This window comes from Pipistrellus hanaki (assembly GCF_964339955.1).
Source record: "Pipistrellus hanaki genome assembly, chromosome: 4".
Lineage (NCBI taxonomy): Eukaryota > Metazoa > Chordata > Mammalia > Chiroptera > Vespertilionidae > Pipistrellus > Pipistrellus hanaki.
The window spans coordinates 33,102,149-33,122,173 of NC_140506.1; the positions used below are offsets into that span (position 1 = coordinate 33,102,149).

The 20,025-nt window shown below is 40.8% G+C and overlaps 1 protein-coding gene across 1 annotated transcript in view; it reads left to right on the forward strand.

Moving 5' to 3' along the window:
* MCCC2 (methylcrotonyl-CoA carboxylase subunit 2) overlaps positions 1–20,025 on the forward strand; it is a 44,812-nt gene that overhangs the window by 1,736 nt on the left and 23,051 nt on the right. The window contains exons 2-8 of the mRNA XM_084880907.1: positions 625–691; positions 3,108–3,192; positions 5,034–5,135; positions 6,771–6,898; positions 9,237–9,349; positions 15,239–15,352; positions 18,718–18,782. Coding sequence (XP_084737033.1) covers positions 625–691; positions 3,108–3,192; positions 5,034–5,135; positions 6,771–6,898; positions 9,237–9,349; positions 15,239–15,352; positions 18,718–18,782 — 674 coding nt within the window. The remainder of the gene's footprint in view (positions 1–624; positions 692–3,107; positions 3,193–5,033; positions 5,136–6,770; positions 6,899–9,236; positions 9,350–15,238; positions 15,353–18,717; positions 18,783–20,025) is intronic.

The following is a 20,025-nucleotide window of genomic DNA, read 5'->3' on the forward strand; positions in this document are numbered from 1 at the left end:
AAACACAAGGCCCACGGGCCAAATCCAGCCCGCCAGGCCTTGCAATGTGGCCCGCACCGCGCTGTCATCACTGCACTCCGCTGTCAGTTTATGACATTGTCAGTTTATGACTGTTCAGTAAACCATTCGGCCCGCGATTTAGGCTGGATTTTAGATTTTGGCCCCTTCTCTGATTGAGTTCGACACCCCTACTCTAGATCTACAAGGGAAGAACTTGCTAAAAGACACTGTGGGGATGCGTTTAGCACTATGGGAGAAATCTGGGGCAAACAAAACATTTCAAGACAAAAAAGATGGTAGAACTTATATTTTAGAAAAGACTTAAGAAACAGATCAGCCAGTTGTGTATATGCGGACCTCCCACGGGATCCTGTGCATCAGGCTTTATAAGGGGGTGCGATTTGGATAGATGGATCAGAGCGGGTGGTGGAGGTGAAGAGCTTCAGCAAAGCTACAGGCAGGAATTAATCATTCCATACAACTGAATGGTCTAGCATGGACACCACATGGATGCGCTGGCCCCGTGTGGAGATCCCATGGATGGGTTGGCACGTGATAGTCGTCTTATTTTGATTTAAAAAATGTAATTGCTTTCTAATATTACTCTCTTTGTTTCTGGTTTAGGAAAACTATGAACAGATGAAAGCACTAGTAAATGAACTCCATGAACGAGCACAGAAGATAAGACTAGGTAAACACTTATTTTAAAAATATATATCTTTTTATTGATTTTAGAGAGAAAGGAAAGGAGAGGGAGAGAGAGAAAAACATCAATGTTTGAGAGAACCACTGATTGGCTGCCTCCCACACACACCCCGACTAGTGATCGAACCTGCAACCCAGTGCCCCAGCCTGGATGGCGATCAGAGGCTATTGGGCTGTCTCGCCCAGTCCCAATTGGGGCCAGGCTGGCCAGGGCCTGCCAGCTGCTGGCTGGAGCCTGGGGGCCTGCCAGATGCTGGCTGGGGGCTGCTGGACAGGGTGAGGGACTGGGGGAGGTTGGCTGTGGAAGTTCCTACGTTGAGTATCTGCCCCCCTGGTGGTCATTGTGCATCATAGCGACTGATTAAACAGCTGTTCCAGTTGTTTGATTGTAATGTTGCTTAGGTTTTTATATCTATAACTAGAGGCCAGATGCAAGAAATTTGTGCAACGGGCTTGGCCCTCACAGCCCTGATGGCTGGCTTGGCCCTTGCAGACTCCGCTTCGTCCAGAAGGTCATGCATAAGGTTGTTTGGCTGTTCGGTCTAATTATCATACTACACTTTTATTATTATCTACACCACATGTGTCAAACACAAGGCCCGCGGGCCAAATCCAGCCCGCCAGGCCTTGCAATGTGGCCCGCACCGCGCTGTCATCACTGCACTCCGCTGTCAGTTTATGACATTGTCAGTTTATGACTGTTCAGTAAACCATTCGGCCCGCGATTTAGGCTGGATTTTAGATTTTGGCCCCCTAATCTACACTAATAAAAGAGAAACATGCAAATTGACCATCACTCCACTATGCCCATCAGAGCTAAGTATATAAATTAACTAAGATGGCAGCCGCCACAGAGCTGGAGCAAGCAGGAAGCTTGGGTTGCCCCTAGTGATGGAGGAAGCCAAGCTTCCTGCCTGGCCTGGTTGGCCCTGGCCTCCACTCAAGGCTACAAACTTCCAGTTATAGAAGATAAATAAATCTCAGATATCTGCTTCCAGCTGGCCCTGGCCTATCCTTGGGTCACTGGGGGTGTGGCCAGCCTGCAAATCACCACAGGCCCCTCTCCTAGGCCGCCCCAGGCCCCAAAGGGAACCATCACCTTGATCCGGGACACACTTCAGGGCAAACCAGCCAGCCCCCACTTGTGCATCAGGCTTCTATCCTATCTAATAAAAGAGTAATATGCAGATTGACCATCCCACCAACACACAAAATGGCTGCCTCTGTGTGGTCAAAGATCCTGCCTCTATGTGGACACAAGATGGCCAGCAGGGGAAGGCAGTTGGGAGGCACCAGGCCAGCAGCAAAGGACAGTTAGGGGCAATCAGGCTGGCAGGGAGCAGTTAGGCATCAATCAAGCAGGCAGGGGAGTGATTAGGGGGTGATCAGGCTGGCAGGCAGAAGTGGTTAGGGGCAATCAGGAAGGCAGGCAGGTGAGCAGTTGGGAGCCAGCAGTTCTGGATTGTGAGAGGGATGTCTGCCCATTTAGGCCTGATCCTACTGGGAAGTCAGACATCCCTTGAGGGATCCCAGATTGGAGAGGGTGCAGGCTGGGCTTAAACGGACCCCCTCCCCCCAGTGCATGAATTTTGTGCAACGGTCCTGTAGTCTATTCTAATAAAAGGGTAATATGTGAATTAAACTGGGTAAACCAGACATCTTCTGATAGTCCAGTCCTCCTCCTGGACAAAGCCACAGTGGCGGGGGCTGAGGCAGAGGCGGTTAGGGGCAATCAGGCCGGCAGGGGAGGGCAGTTAGGGATGATCAGGCAGGCAGGCAGATGAGCGGTTAGGAGCCAGTGGTCCTGGATTGGGAGAGGGATGTCTGACTGCCTATTTAGGCCCAATGTAGGATCGAGCATAAACTGGCAATTGGACATCCCCTGAGGGGTCCCGGATTGGAGAGGGTGCAGGCTGGGCTGAGGGACAACCCCCACTCCCATGCATGAATTTCGTGCACTGGGCCTCCAGTAGATAATAAAAGTGTAATATGCTAATTAGACTGGACGTCCTTCTGGATGACCTCCTGGACAAAGCCAGGGCTGCAAGGGAACCTGGGTCCTGGGTGCCTCCTAGTGGCCAGAGGGAAGCCCAGGTCCTGGATACCAGAGGGAAGGAAGGCCTACTCTTGCACAAATTTCGTGCATCAGGCCTCTAGTATATAGATAATATTGCAATAGGGATGGGCTGATTAAAAAACAAACAAATACCTGTTAATTTACTTTAGAAAACTGTCAGTTTGTAAGTTGAATGAATGAACTGAAAAATACACCTTTTCTTACAGCATATGTTGAACTTTTAAAAGCTCTATATTGTGGACTAAGTGTTAAATGTTTTTCTGGCATTAAGTTATATGGAGATCTTATTGCGTGTTAGTGTAATCTAATCCTGTTTTTATTATAGGAGGTAGTGAGAAAGCCAAAGAACGCCACACATCAAGAGGAAAACTGTTAGCCAGGGAAAGAATTGATGGCCTTCTGGACCCAGGGTTAGTATATACCCAAGTGCCAACTCAGTGCTCTCTATTCCATGGGTCTTCCTTAGACACCCTTATAAATAGATGATTTTAAATTTTGGTTGTTATTGTAAGATTCAACAATAAATGTTTATCAAGAGGCTACTATTCTAGGTGCTGGTGATATATCAGTGAATAAAATAGACAAAGATCCTTGCCCACCTGGAGTTTACATTGCAGCAGGAGGAGACGGAAAATAAATGATAATTTTATATTTTGTTAGAAGGTGGTAACTTGTCACGGCAGGAAGAGAAGGTAGTCTAGAGTAAAGGAGAAGATGAAGGTCAAGTTGCAGTTTTAAATGAGGTGGTTAGGGTAGGCCTCATTGAGAAGGTGGCATTTGAACAAAGATGTGTAAGAGTGAAGAGAGATAACCCTAAACATATCTAGGGAAAGAGGGTTGCAGAGAGAGGAGCAATGGCCAGTGCAGAGGCCCTGAGGTGGGAATGTGCCGGGTGTTCTGATCTGCTTCAAGAGCCAGGGACCAGTGAGGTCGGGGTGGAAGGAAAGTGGTAGAAATGGAGTCCAATTCTGTAAGACCTTGTGAGCTAGGATAAGAATTTCAGCTCTTACCTTGAGAGAAATGGGAAGTTTTTGTGGGGTTTTGAATGGGGAGCTTTTATGATCTATTTGACTTATGTTTGAAAAGAGTTATTCTGGCTGCTGTGTTGGGAATGACTGTGTGCGGCAAGGGTGGGCGTACCAAGACCAGTTCAAGAGTGATTGCAGTGATTCAAGGGAGACAGGATGGTAGACAGGACTAGGTACTGGTAGTGGGGATGATGAGAATGTTAGTTTCTGGGTTTGTTGTCCAGACAAAGTTAACCCAACAGTGTTTCCTGAAGGATTGGATTAGGTGGATGTAGGGTTGGAAAGAAGGAAATAAAGACTACCAAAGTATATTTTGACACACGCGCACACACACTCACATACTCACACACTCACACTGACACTGCTAATACCTTTCATATATCCATCTAGACTGTTTTCAAAAATATGTGTATTAGACATAATTTAAAAAAAAAAAGGGAATCATACTAAATGTGGGTTTTCTAACCCCCTTCCCCCACCCCTCACTTACTATTTCTTAAACATTTAAGTAAGAGCTAGTGGTTAAAAACAAAAAACAAACAAAAAACGTGGTCCCAAATTGGTTATTAAAACCCAGCTCTGCCACTTACTGCTGACTTAGATGAGTGATTTAGTCTCTTTTCAGTTTTCTCATCAGTTAATGGGATTATAATAGGATCCACCTGAGAAGGTAGTTCTTAGGAGTAAATGAGTTAGGTTTCTGAAAGTCCTAGAACAGGGGTCTTCAAACTACGGCCCGCGGGCCACATGCGGCCCGCAGAGGAGTCTGATCCGGCCCGCCAGGTTTTTTGGGCAGTGAGCGCAGCCGAGGTGTTACAGTAGGAATTAGTAGTTCATATAGTCCGGCCCTCCAGCTCTCTGAGGGACCATGATCTGGCCCCCACTTTAAAAAGTTTGAGGACCCCTGTACCTAGAAGATAGCGTGGCACATAGTCAGTACTACATACATTTTAGGTGCTGTGCTCTTTCTATAATAATAAACACATTTGTAAACATCTTTTTAAATAAGTACCCAGTGTTCTATTGTATGACTATACTATATAACCCCTGAAATTTTCACATTAGATTTTGTTTTAAATATTCTTGTAGATTTTATATACAATATGCATATTTGAAACATTGTATCATTAAAGAAAAAAAGCCTTTCCCCCCGCCCCCATGTGTAACTCTATGCTTTTAAAAAAAATGACATTAATTCAAGGAACATTCTTTCTTCCTCTCAGGTCTCCATTTCTGGAATTATCCCAGTTTGCAGGTTACCAGTTGTATGATAATGAGGAGGTCCCTGCAGGCGGCATCATTACAGGCATTGGGAGAGTATCAGGGTAAGTGTTCTCCTTACACGCCACCTCGAGGGTCAGGAACATTCACCAGGCACTCACAGGGCATCCAGCACTCACAGCTTTGCATATTAGCATTCAAGTTTTATGCGATTGATATTACTTAGGACTGAGGCTTCCTGTGCAGATTATAGAGCTTTAGAGACAAAAATTAAAGGGGAAAAAATCTTAGCTTATAGAATAGAAACCAGGAGGAATGTCTTCAGTCAGCTCTGTAACAGTGGTGAATGGCTATAGGTGCACCTCCCCTGAAGGTGTTGCCGAAGACCAAAGCAATACCAAGTGTGCTTCCTAGAGAAAGGGAGGGACCCGTTTATTAACAGTAGTGGACTCCGGGAATAATTTCCAAATCAGAGTGAAGAAACATGCAGAGGGCTTCGCTTTTTATAACCTTCTGGGGTCTTTGTCTTGCAGATAAGGTTCCACCCACTTTTGTGGGCTTACAGGAAGGCCCCAGGTGTTGGGGGTCCCCAGGCCATATCCAATCATCTGTCCTGGGGCCAGCAATAACACCCCCCCCCTTCCCCTCAGCCGTGCATTGTTCATAGTTTTATGGCCTGACACACCTTGCAAGACCAGTTTCCTCCTCAAAGGCACAGGGCTCTGATGAGAAGGTGGAGGAACACAAACCAGTAACCTTGGCATCTGAATCAAATGTACTTGTATTGGGCTCAGAATCCAATTGCCTGAGGTCAAAGCTGAGCCAGTGGCTTGATCTTGGGCAAGTTATTTACTCTCTAAACCCCACTTGTGTGGTTTTCCAAGCTCCACAGGTGATCTCTTCATATCTAGGGTGAAAACCACTGTTAAGAGGAGTAGTTTTCCAAGTGTGGTCCTCAGGTACCCTCCCTGCGCAATAGGCCGGGGCCTCCCTCTGCAGGGTGATCGCTGGCTGGCCTGCACACCTGCCACAGCAGTTGCTGACCAGTGGCCTGGGCCTCCCTCTGTGAGGTGATTGGTCATGGGTATCCAGGTTGATTGCCCCGCAGAGGGAGGCCCCACCCACCTGCCACAGCGCTGCCAGCTGAGTGGCCTGTGCCTCCCTCTGTGGCTGCTGGGTGGGTAGCCTGGGCCTCCCTCCTTGGGGGGGTCGATGGCTGAGGGCTCTCCCCCCAATTGATCACGCCTCAGAGGGTGGCTGGGCCTCCCTCTGTGAGGTGATCTGGGGCAATGGTGGGGTCCCTGACCAATTGCATCACACCCGCCTTGGCTGGCCTGGCACCAGTTCGCATCATAGCGTGTTTGTCTGGAAGGTTGTCCAGTCAATCGATCTGCTGTTTGGTTGATTTGCATATTATGGTTTTATTATTATAGATTATATTTTTAGGACCCTTTCATTCAAATAACCATTATGAAATGTGGCTTACATTAGTTTTTCACTACTAATATAAGACTGATGGCTCTTGTTAAAAGTGATTATTTTGTATTATATCAACGAATATGTTAACTGTGATTAAAGCTTGCTTTTATGTCTTAAGATTATCTACTAATGACTGTCATTGGTCGTAGGTAACTAGAAGTTGAAAATAGCATTGGAATATTTTGGAATGTTTTGTAATTGTTCTTTGTGAATAAATAAATCTCTCGTACTCTCTTTCCTATGAAATTTCTGCCTTTCAGAGTGGAATGCGTGATTGCTGCCAACGATGCCACTGTTAAAGCTGGTACCTACTACCCGGTGACGGTGAAGAAACATTTACGGGCTCAAGAAATTGCAATGCAAAACAGGCTCCCCTGCATCTACTTGGGCAAGTAACTATTTTTAGCTGGTAAAATATTTTACTGTTTATATGATATTATCAATGGGTGTTTAAAAAAACTATTAATTCCTCTCATAATTACAAAAGAAATGCATGTTCTTGGGTGGGAACTATGGGAGAAAATGTAAACAAGGACTACCCATAATAACCCCTTCATTGAGGAATAACTCCTGACAGTATTTTGGTTTATGCCAATTTTTCCTCTAAACATGTGTACTTTTTCTTCTATATATATATATATATATATATATATATATATATATTTTTTTTTTTTTTTTTTTCTGTTAACCCTAATGGGTTGAAACTATGAAAAAAATAATAACTAATATATTTTGATCTCTTGAGTGTGAGTTACTATATTAAATGCTTGAGTATATATATATATAGTTTTTTTTAAAAAAAATCTATTGATTCTAACCCTGGCCAGTGTGGCTTAGTTGGCTGGGTGTCATCCTATGCACCAAAAGTTTCATGGTTTGATTCCTGGTCAGGGCACATGCCCAGATTGCAGGCTCGATCCCTAGTTTGGTAGCTGATCAATGTTTCTCTCTCACATGTATGTTTCTTTCTCTCTCTCTCTCTCTCTCTCTCTCTCTCTCTCTCTCTCTCCCCCTTTAAAAAAAAAATCAATAAACTATTTAAAAATTTATTGAATTGAGAGAGAGAGAAACATTGGTCTTTTGGTATTACTTATTTATGCATTTATTGGTTGATTCTTGTATGTGCTCTGATTGGGGATTGAACCCGCAAGGCATATGGGGACAATGCTCAGCTAACTGAACTACCCGACCAGGGCCATATATGTATATAACTTGAGCAGATAAAATTTAAAGAAATTTAATCTAAAAATTTTTTAATTTATTTTTCAATTATAGTCAAAATACAATATTATATATTAGTTTCATGTCTACAGCAGAGTGATTCCACATTTATATACCTTATGAAGTGATCACCTGATGAAGTCTAGTAAGGAAATTTAATTTTCAATGAAAGTACTGGTACATTTATATTTAAAATTAAAATATATTTAAATCTATGAATATTTCAAAAAGAACATAAAAGCAAAACAGTATAAAATTGCTACTTTCTGGATATTGGTATAATTTTGTAAAATGCCAAGATATATTGTTCATTTATGTAAGGATTTGAACAGGTACTGATGTGGATTTTTTTTTTCCTGGGAAGGAAAATTTGCCTGGTATATATACTTTGTATAAATAGAACACAGTAAATGAATTCCTATTTGCAGTGAAGAGTATTTTGTTGTCCTTGTCTTCAGCCCACTTGTAATGATTGGAAATAAGATATAATATATCAAATAATAAAATACTTATAGTTGCAGGCAAGATTAATAGGTATTAATAGGGACTAACTAACTTTTTGTGGTTCTACTATGTGCACTCACAGTATGTGTTGAACTAAGTAGTATATCACACATTATTTCATGTCATCCCAATAAGAACTCTGAGAGACAGTTACTCTTATCTTCATTTTACAGGCGAGGGAGCCGAGGCATAGAATGGGTAGAAAGTACACCTGTGATCATAAAGCTATGAAGTCACCAAAACCGGTTTGGCGTCTGCCTGCGGACTGAAAGGTCCCAGGTTCGATTCCGGTCAAGGGCATGTACATTGGTTGTGGGCACATCCCCAGTAGGGGGTGTGCAGGAGGCAGCTGATCGATGACTCTCATTGATGTTTCTAACTCTCTATCCCTCTCTCTTCCTCTCTGTAAAAAATCAATATATTAAATATATTGATAAAATATATATTTTATATATTAAAAAAAATTAAATATATTAAAAAAATATATTAAATATATTAAAATATATTAAATATTAAAAAAATATATTAAAAAAAAAAATAAAGCTATGAAGTCACCAAGCTCTGTTTTGAACTCAGCGGACATTCTTACCCACTACTCTAATGTGCAGTGAAAGCAATACTAGAAGGTGCATTATATGATAAATTGTCACAACTTCTGTAGGTGGTTTTTGTATTAGTGAAAAAGAGGGAAAGACAGTTTCTTAGCTGAACTGGTTAAGCATTTACAGTGTTCCTGGGGCTTTAACTGGTCTCAAAGGAGAGAGTACACTATACATTTCAAGTGGAATTTGGCACAGGGTAGGAGAGCCTAATGGATTTGAGGAAAATAGAGAATCCTTTTGGCTGCATTGGGGGATTAGAGAAAGATGCTGTAGAATAGTTTAAAAAGACATTTGTGAATGTGATTAAGAAATGATACTGTCATTGATACAAATGTTCCTGTGTGGAGCACATTTTGTTCCTAGAGATGTACTTATTTCTTTCATTTCCTTTGTCTTCAGTTGATTCGGGAGGTGCAAACTTACCTCGACAAGCAGAAATATTTCCAGATCGAGATCACTTTGGCCGCATATTCTATAATCAGGCAATTATGTCTTCTCAAAATATCACACAGGTAATTTCTCATTAATGAGACATGTTGCTTTTTGCTCTAAATGACTTTGCTAACTAAGCACGCTGAGATTGCTTAAAACTAGTGAATTCAGAGTTTAGTCTTTTTCTACAGAAAGTATCTTAAGGTTACCTTCAGTGAGATTCTCCTGTTAATTATGGGAATACACTTTTACTATAATAAAATTTTTAAAAAGAATGGTTACTGAGTAATTGGTTTTTTAGAACTATACTGTGGAGAAACTCTAGTATATGTATGAGGAGACGTGTAAGAAAGTTTGTTGTAGCATTGTTTGTTACAGCAAAAGTTGAAGAGCAACCTAAGTGATCTCTAACGGGAGATTAATAATACGAATTTGAGCTGTTAAAGTGAATGAACTAGAATTTCATGCATCAACATAAGTAAATCTCAAAAACATATTTAGTAAAAAATAGTGGAATAAATATACTGCCAATTGCTGTATATGTATAAAGCTTAAATACATCAAATAATACTATTATTTATGTTTAAATACATATATGTGAATATACATACTTGGCTTTGAAACAGTGGTCACCTTTGAAGTGGGAGGGAAGAAAAAGGAGTCAGGTAGAGGCTTTAACTATGTATGAAATATTTTATTTCTTTAAAAAAGAACTTGAGTTAAGATTTATTAAAAATCTGTCAAGATTTTTTAAGACTTGGTATTGCCCTGGCCAGTTTTGCTCAGTGGATAGAGCATCGGCCTGCAGACTGAAGGGTCTGGGGTTGCATTCGGGTCGGGGCACATCCCCGGGTTGCGGGCTCGGTCCCCAGTGGGGGTGTGCAGGAGGCAGCCTGTTGATGATCCTCATAATCGATGTTACTGTCTCTCCTCCCTTTCTCTCTGAAATAAATAAAAATATTTTTTTTAAAAAAAGACTTGGTATTAGGTGAAAATAAATATATTTTATTTTTCTATAATCTTTTTGCATGCTTGAAATACTTCATTATACTGATGATACTCCTTTGTTTATGTTTTTTTGGATTTCTTAAGTCTGTAGTGTTTTTATTAATATTCTAATTATTTTCACTTGCAATTATATCTTCTTTTTTATTTTCTATCAATAGATTATGCTATTATTTATTATATATTTTATTGTTATGTAATAACCTTGCCTTTCTGTACACTTTATTTGTCAAAATAGAAAATTCAATTTTGCTCAGTTTTGCATAGATGGCTCTTTCATTATCTGATATGAAAATGTTAGTGTGATCTTTTGTTTTATAGGGGAAATTAGCCCATTTAATCTGGTATTATAACTTCTATAGCTGTACTAACCTTGCATTAGTTTCCTAGGACTGCTGTAACAAAGTACCACAAAATGTGTGGCTTAAAATAATAGAAATTTATTCTCTGAAGTTCTGGAGGCTGGAAGTCTGAAATCAAGGAGGCAGCAGGGCCATGCTCCCTAAATGGCTCTAAGGAAAAATCTGTTCCTTGCCTCTTCAAGTTTCTGGTGGCTTGAGGCGTTTCCTTGCCTTTAGGTTGCATGATCCAATCTCTGCATGGGTCTTCCCCCCCCAACTCCCCAGCCCCAATAGAAGAAAAATTTTATTTATGAAGTCACAGAGGTAGGAAAAGTGAGCCAGCTGGACTGTGTGAGCTCAGGAAGGGCCCTTGGAACTTGTGAGAGAGACAGAGAGAGAGGAGAGAATCAGTGAAGTTCTTCACATGGCTTTCTTTTTGGTGTGTTTTCCTCTTTTCCCTATCTTATAAGGACTTCTGTCATTGGATTTCAGGTCCACCAGGGTAATCCAAAATGATTTTATCTCGAGATCCTTAATTATATCTGCAAAGACTCTTTTTCCAAATAAAATCACATTCCTAGATTCTGGGGTTTGGGTATGGACCTACCTTTTTGGGGCCACTATTCCACCCACTGCAGACCTCTAGGCTTGACTGGGAAGGATTCAACCCCTAGCTCACACACATGGCTGTTGGCAGGATTCAGTTCTTTGCAGGCCTCGTTCAGTTCCTTACCAGCTGTTGGCCAGAGTCCTTCCCAGGTTTCTTCCCATATGGGCTTCTCCATAGATTATCTTACCATGTGTCAGCTGGCTGCAGCAGAGGGATCAAGCAAATGGGCAAGAGAGAGAATGCCAGCCAGATGGATGACACAGCATCTCATAACTTGATCACAGAAGTGACACTTGACATTTGATAGGACAAGGACATCAGCAGATCCATTGCACACTCAAGGGGACAGGGTTACAGAGGACGTCAATGCCAAAGTCAAGGGTTTGGGGGATCATTATTAGCTGGTGTCAGAAAAGAAGATTGTTGATTTCCTTGGTTTCAGAGTACTGTGGAGAAAACGCATCTGAAGTGCCCTTAGGAATATGGTAAAATCCCCTAATGTAGATGTGCTAATAATTTGTCAGCTACTCACTTGTGAGACTTTCCTACTAAATTGGTAGGTCTTCCCTCTCCCAACCCCAGATGGCATCATGGCACTCAGTTTCATTTCCTCATTGTTTTTATTGTTTCTATTATTATTTGGCAAACTAATTCCTCTGTCTTTGTCTCCTCCACCCTCACCTGTATAGTTGTTGGCAGTACTGCTCTTTTCTCTCCTTTTGTTTTCTGGTTATTTAGTTCTATGTGACTTACTTTTGAAAGTGTCCTCTTTTAGATTCTTATAATCTCTTTTCTACTTCCTTGACTTTTTTTTTTTTTAGTACTGAAATAGTTTGAATGTAATCTGATGTTTCAGTACAAAGAACAGACTGACTAAGTGAAATAGTGTTAGAACCTTGCTCCTGATAGAACCTTGAAGAAAAAGCCCATAAAATATTTCAGACATGCACAAAGTACAAAGAATAATAGAACAAAATACTCACCTCTCAATTCAGATTTATGAAGTGTTAACATTTTCTTATTGCCTTAGATTTTTATTTTATTATTATTATTATTTTAAATATATATTTTATTGATTTTTTTACAGAGAGGAAGAGAGATGGATAGAGAATTAGAAACATTGATGAGAGAGAATCATAGATCAGCTGTCTCTTGCATACCTCACACTGGGGATGTGCCTGCAACCAAGGTACATGCCCTTGACCAGAATCGAACCCGGGACCTTTCAGTCCTCAGGCTGACGCTCTATCCACTGAGCCAAACTGGTTTCGGCTGCCTTAGATTTTTAAAGAATTTATTTATTGCCCCTAGCTGGTTTGGCTCAGTGGATGGAGCATCATCTTATGGATTGAAGAGTCCCAGGCTTGATTCTAGTCCAAGGGCACACGGTCAAGGGCACATACCTCAGTTGTAGGCTCAACCCCTGGTGGGAAGCATACATGAGGCAGCTGATCAATGATTCTTTTCATCATTGATGTTTCTCTTCCTCCCTCTTCCTTACTCTCCAAAATAAATCCTATATAATAAAAGCCTAATAGCAAATCTACTGAAATATGATGTGCACTGACCACCAAGGCGGATGCCAGTGGGGGCCCCCTGATCATCCTGCCGGTCACCACACAGATTGGCCCTGATCGCCAGCCAGGCCTAGGGACCCTACCCGTGCACAGATTTTGTGCACCAGGCCTCTAGTAAACAAACAAACAACTGAAGTAATTAACACCCATACTGAACACTTCCAAAAAAAACCCAAGAACTTACTGATAAATCACTTACCCATTCAAAATACTGTATTGAAGCATGGATGGACTTGGAGAACATTATGCTAAGTGAAATAAACCAGTCAGAGAAAGACAAGTACCATATAACTTCACTCATGTGGAATTTAATTAACAAAATGAACTACCAAGCAATATAAAGATAGACTCAGAGAGAGCAGGCAGACAGCTCTGGTGGGAGGAAGGTGTGTGTGTGTGTGTGTGTGTGTGTGTGTGTGTGTGTGTGAGAGGTGGAGGGATTGAGCAAAAAAACTCAAAACTTGTGGACATGCACAACAGTGTGGTGATGGTGGGGAAAGTAGGAGTGGGTGGAAGTGGAAGAAGGCATAGAGGTGATAAATGGTGTTGGGAAAAATAAGTAAATAAAAATAAATCAAGTTTAAAAATAAAAGAATATTGTATTGATGGGCATATTGGCTATTTGCATATTTTCACTATTATGAACACTGCTACAATGAATTTTTTTTGTGGACTCATAGGCATGAGTTTTTCTAGCCAAGATATTTTGGAAACAAACTACTGGGTGATTGATAAGTAAAAACAATAAGTGATAAACATTGTTTTGTTGTCTTATGGTGACAGAAATATTGCAGACATTTTATTTTATTTTATTTTTATTTATTTTATTTTATTTTTTTTTAAATATATTTTATTGATTTTGTACAGAGAGGAAGAGAGAGGGATAGAGAGTTAGAAACATCAATGAGAGTCATCGATCAGCTGCCTCTTGCACACCCCCTACTGGGGATATGCCCGAAACCAAGGTATATGCCCTTGACCGGAATCAAACCCAGGACCCTTCAGTCCCCAAGCCGACGCTCTATCCATTGAGCCAAACCGGTTTCGGCCTATTGCAGACATTTTAAATAACATACATGAAATAGGGAATTATGTCTTTTTGTGCCAGCCATTTAGATGAAAAAATCTTGACTTGTGCTGTCTTCATTTTTGGATTAATACTAGTGGGGTTTTTCTTCAGAACAGGTAATGTATGACCATAAGGAAAACTGGTGGAATATTGGAATTAGTAGCAACATAGGATAATTAAAGAAAATATCTATTACGTACTTTTCTTATTTTTCTTTGATACTATTTATTTGTAGGGGTAATCAGCAATATTTATTGTTCATTGTGTCATACTGATATCTAAGAAAGAATATTTTTATGATGAAAAAATTTAAACACATACAAAAGAATAGTGCTGTGAACCCGACTGTATGCGTCACCCAGTTTCCACACAATTAACTTACTTTTGAACAAGATTTTCAACTGTGATGCTAACATTAGTTTTCTATTTTGATGTATCATATGCAGGGTAACGCACAGTATTAATAACACTCATTATTTCAGTTTTACTGTGAGATAAGTGGAAATTGTTTAAAGAATTTATTAGTTTATTTTTATTTATTATTTTTTTTATTGTTTGAAGCATTACAAATAGTAGTACATATGTCTCCTTCCCCCTGGAGACTAATTTATTAGTTTTAAAAGTTATCCTTTCATACAGTTTTGCCAATTTATGTGGATCGTGAGTTCTCCATTAGTAGTTTCCAGATAGAATAGTCTATCTGGGCATTTGATGGGGAGATTATCCATAAACTTTGTAAAAGTGTGACATAAGCCCTTCAAAATGCTTTGATACAAGGAAACTATTACAAATGTTTATAGGACTCTACTTTTATTTTTTTTAAATATATTTTTATTGATTTCAGAGAGAAAGGGAAAAGAAGAGAGAGACATCGATAATGAGAGAGACATTGATTGGCTGCCTGGTGCGCGCTCTGCCCTGGGATTGAGTCCCCAATTTAGGCATGTGCCCTGACTGGGAATAGAACCTTGATCTCCTGGTTCATAGGTCAATACTCAACCACTGAGCAACCACGGCTGGATGTAGAGGACTCCACTTTTATTTTTTTATTTTATTTTATTTATTTAATCAATCTTTATTGTTCATATCATCACAAAGGTTCCTCATTTCTTCTCCCTTCCACCAGGTTCCCACCCCACCCTCCACCCCCTCCCTACCCCGCATTGTCCTCATCCATAGGTGCACAGTTTATGTTCAGTCTCTTCCTCCCTCCCTTTCCCCGAGAGGACTCCACTTTTAAAATGAAGTACAGGGACCAGCTAGTAGTATGCCCTCGTACTGCAACATTTATGGGACTATAGATCCAGAGACAGTATAATTCACTGTTTGGGCTGTACTGATGAGTTTCATATATGCTTGGGTTCCAGATAGCGGTGGTCATGGGCTCCTGTACAGCAGGAGGTGCTTACGTGCCTGCAATGGCTGATGAAAACATCATTGTACGCAAGCAGGGTACCATTTTCTTGGCTGGACCCCCTTTGGTAAGAACATAGTTTCGATTGGTTGAAGTAAAATATACATAGTATAACATTTTCTATTTCTACCATTTTCAGTATACAGTTCTATGGCATTAAGTATATTCATTTTGCTATGCAGCCATCATCACCATCCATCTCCAGAACTTTCTCATCTTTTCCCTTCCAGCTATCTCTTCTTCCAGTGACCCACCAGCCCCAACCCTCAGTGCATACATGACCCCCAAGGGTGGGCAACCTCCATGCTAGATGGGGAGTAGGCAGGAGACTAGCCCTTAGCTCAGACCCGCACCTAGTCATCTGCTGGTGAACATAATTCAGCGCTGCCTGCCAGGATAGTGATGGTGCTGCTGTGCTCCACCTGAGGCACTCGGGGGTGCGTGCCAGGCCAGGCGCTCACTCAGGCAGGTGTGGCAGTCATTAGGAAGGAGGCAGGGAGGAGAGGGTAGGACAGGCCCAGGGCTCAGGCTCTAGTTAGCAGGAAAGCAGGGAGTCATCCCAGAGAGGTGGTGGGAGACAGACTGTCCAAGAGCTGAAGCCCAAACTCCAACTCACACACTCCATTGTCAACTCAGACTTTACTTACAGAACATGAATTCAAAGATAAATTAGAATTTCAATAGAGTGACCATCGAGCATTAAACTTCAAGCACAGGGCCCTTCTGAGAATGGGACCCTGTGCAGCCTCACTGGTCGCCTGCCTCTGATGCAGCACTGAGAACTGGATTATGTAATCCTGGCTCTTCCTCCCCTCCCCTTTAGTCAGCTCCCTTCCAGTGATTTTCAGTAATGCAGTCATCACTACACCATGCTTATGGCAGACATGACCCTAGATTGAGGAGTAATAGAGGATAGGTGGAGACACAGGTAATTATTACATCAAACAACATAATGTCTCATAAGTGAAATCCAAGAATATTAAATACTTAAAAGAAGAATGTCATTTAAAACCATCATCTATATAAAATGGGGTATTATTCAGCTATAAAAAGGAATGAAGTTCTGACACATGCTACAGAAGGGATGAATCTTGAAAACTTTATGCCAGATACAAGAGGACAGATCTCATTATTTCAGTTTTACTGTGAGATAAGTGGAAATTGTTCCACTTCTGTGAAATATTTAGAGTGGTCAAATTCAGAAAGAAAGTAGATGAATATTTCTCAGGGACCGGGAGGGTGGAATGGGGAGTTACTGCTAATGAATTTGGGTTTCTTTTTTTTTGTGAGTGATGAATGTTCTGGAGTTGGTGGCAGTAATGGTTGCCCAAGTTTGTATATATATTAAAAATATGAATTGTATACTTTCAGTGTTGAACTTTATGGTATGTGAATTGTATCTCAAGTATATTTATTGCTTCAAAAGTCTGTCAAAGAATCATCTTTGGTTTTGGAATATTAATACAAATTTATTTTAAAAAGCATGTTAAAAGGAGCATAAGTTTTGGTGTGAGGTCAGTATATTTTCCACATGATGTGCTAATATTTAATAACTTATTGAGCATCAGGTCAGCCTGAGGAGCTGCCATTTCATATTAAAAAAGCCTGTGGTGTTTATTATTCTTTAACATTTCTCTAGCTTTAGGTGATAGCGATCAAAATTCATGCAGATTTACCTTTGTATAGTAAAGGGTACATACTTTCATGAGTAGTCCTTGTTCATTTTTTATTAGATAATGAGTAAGGATGTGACTAAAAATTGAAAATAGCTTTTTCGGAATACAGGCAGCCGCATACTACTAGAATAATGCTAACTTGGCAGCCAGGCAAGTCTACGGTCTGTCCCAGAATTGATCCTCGTTCCAGAGTCCACCATCGAAACACTTGTTTACAGCACAAAAAGAAGCAGTAGCATCCTCACCTGCTTGAGAATTCTAAATTTGACACTTGTTTCACTGAAAATTGAGAAAAGGCTTGGTATGTTTCACACATAATGTGGGGTTGAGTTGTAGTAGCTTAAAATGGTTGAAAAAAGCATAGTGACAAGACAAGTTTTTGAAAGAGCTTTGTTCTCCTGTCTGAACTTATAATTTAGTAGAATGAGCTATTTTAATTTTATCTTTGACTTTTATCATTTTTGCACCTATCACAGTACCAAACATGATGTGGGTACTCAATAAATATTAACTGGTGACAAATCCTTATATTTTTAGTCAGAACTCTGAAAAAAAATATAGTATGTTGGTGTTTATTCCTTTTTACAGCTTTAAATATCCAGGCACCTCTTATAATTAGTTATTGTTTGGACCAAATGATATTTTACACTGAATTTCTTTGGGAGGAAGGAGAAATAAAAATTTGATTCTGGGGGTGGAATAATTGGGGATGAAATTTTTAATTACCTTTCCCAGTGGAATTTTTTATTTTAGACAGAGCTTTTGATGTAGTGAATAATAAGTCATTTCTGTGCTGTATTTTAGGTTAGTGTTCATTTTTCTAATTAAAGCTTTTCCTATTTGAAGACAAAGAACTCAATCAACTTAAAGAAGTAGGAATCAATAAGCAATTTCTGAGGGTCAGGTTGGCACTTAGTACTGAAGACTTTCCTTGTTTAGAATTTCTCAGGCTATAATTAAGTCATTCTAAATTTATTACTTGAGGTTTCTTTCTTTTTGCTCACGTTCTACTGAATCTTAGATGTGAGTAATCTTAGATATTTTTTCCATTTTAAAGTTATTATACCTTTAAGAGTTTGTAATACCGTAGTCACTGGAGTTTTTCAGCATAGGTGAAGAAAAGGCAATATATCAATGTATTTATTGAGTGTTCAAAGATAAGTAAATCACAGTTCCTACCATCAAGGAACTCACAGTATAGAGGAGAGGACAGCGACGCATGCAGATTACAGAAATATAGTCAGGCAAGTGCCATGTAGGAGGTCTAAGTGGAATACCCCTGGACCATGGATAAGCAAGCATTGCTCTATTATATGCAGTGTCATCAATGGTGAAAGGCCTGAGTGGGTCAGGGAAAGGAACATAGAGCAGGTGGGTCTTGAAGGGTAAGCAGGGATTCACCAGGAGGGTGGGAGGGAGCAGGGAGCCCCGGCCAAGGGCACAGACCCTAAGGCTTTAACATGCAGCGGAGGGAGCCTGACGGAGGGGACAGAGCAGGCTCGCGGGCCAGAGATGCCTCTGTTCAAATCAAGTTCCATCTCTCGAGCCGGGGCTGTGGGCAAGTTCCTTAGTGACTCTGGGTTCAGGTTTTTCATTTGTAGAAAAACCTGCTAGGCAAGTGGAAGGAAAAAAAAATGTCTTTAGCTCTGTAGAAGAAAGAGTGGTAGGTATAGGCAGGTTAGGTGCTGTGTGTTAGGAAAACATTTGTATATTTCAGATGGGCAGATCTCACCTTTGGCTTTCCCCACTGTTGTAGGTTAAAGCAGCAACTGGGGAAGAGGTGTCAGCTGAGGATCTGGGAGGCGCTGATCTTCATTGCAGGTGAAACGGGAAGAGGTTGTTTCTTTTCAGGATTGATTGCCGCATGTTTTAAAAAGTGTAAATTATTTTTCCAAGTATTAAACTTGCCACAGTTTATTTGTTCTCCATCTGCTGTTTTAGGGTTCAATTCTTTGAACTGTGTAGTTGCGTTTCTAAACTAGAACATCAGCTTTTCCATTATAGAAAGACTGGAGAGACAGGTTTCTTATTTAACAAATATCCGTTGAGCACCTGTTAGCCAACAGGCACTGTTCTAGATCTTTGAGATGATAAACATGTTCTCAGGGAGTTTACAGAGTGGTCAGGGAGGTGGGCAATAAACAAATATTACCAAAAATTCATATAAATGTATATGTGTGATAGGCCTGCAAAGGGGAAATACAGGGAGAGCATATAGAAGGTGGATCAAACCCAGTGGTTAAATGAACATTTGGGAAGTGGAGCACAGGGTGTTAGGTGGTGAACTGCAGTTCAATAACGGACCACACGAGAAAATGAAATAAAGATGTTTGTTAACCAGGGGCCTGGAGGAAGTCCATGGCATACCTTCAGGGGCCACCTAGGGAGGTCAAGGCAGTGCAGACAGAGAGAAAGAAACTGGGGCACATGGTGGTTGTTTTTTTTAATTTTTATATTAATTTTAGAGAGGAAGTGGGGGGAGAGAGAGAGAAATATCAATATGTTGTTTATCATCATAATTAGAGAGAGAGAGAGAGACATCAATAATGATAGAGAATCATTGAACAGCAGCCGTCTTGCACGCCCCCAACCGGAGATTGAGCCTACAATTCAGGCATGTGCCTTTGACCAGATTCAAACTTAGGACCTTTCAATCGGCAGGCTGACACTTTATCCACTGAGCCAAACTGGGTAGGGCTGGGCACATGTTTTAATAAGGTCTTAGGTAGAAGTGCTTTGGGGTTCCTGGGCTAGGGCCGGATTGTTCCATTCTGAAGAGTGGATATTTGGTAAGCCCAATGGGGTCTTATTTAAGGGTGCATAAGCATAGGTGCTGGGAGGAAGGGGAGACTGCTGATCACAAGGGCTGCTGGGAAAGTCAAATCAGGGCTTACAATTGCTTGTGACTCTCAGTTGCTCTGTAGGGCTTGTGCCTGTACTAGTCAGTTTAAAGTCCCTGCAGGCCTCTTGGCTAAACAAATGGATGTTTAGGCGGTAGTACCTGCTAACAAGAGCTTAGCTAATCTTTTGATAGCAGGTAAGTGTTTAATAGCTGGTTCTCTGG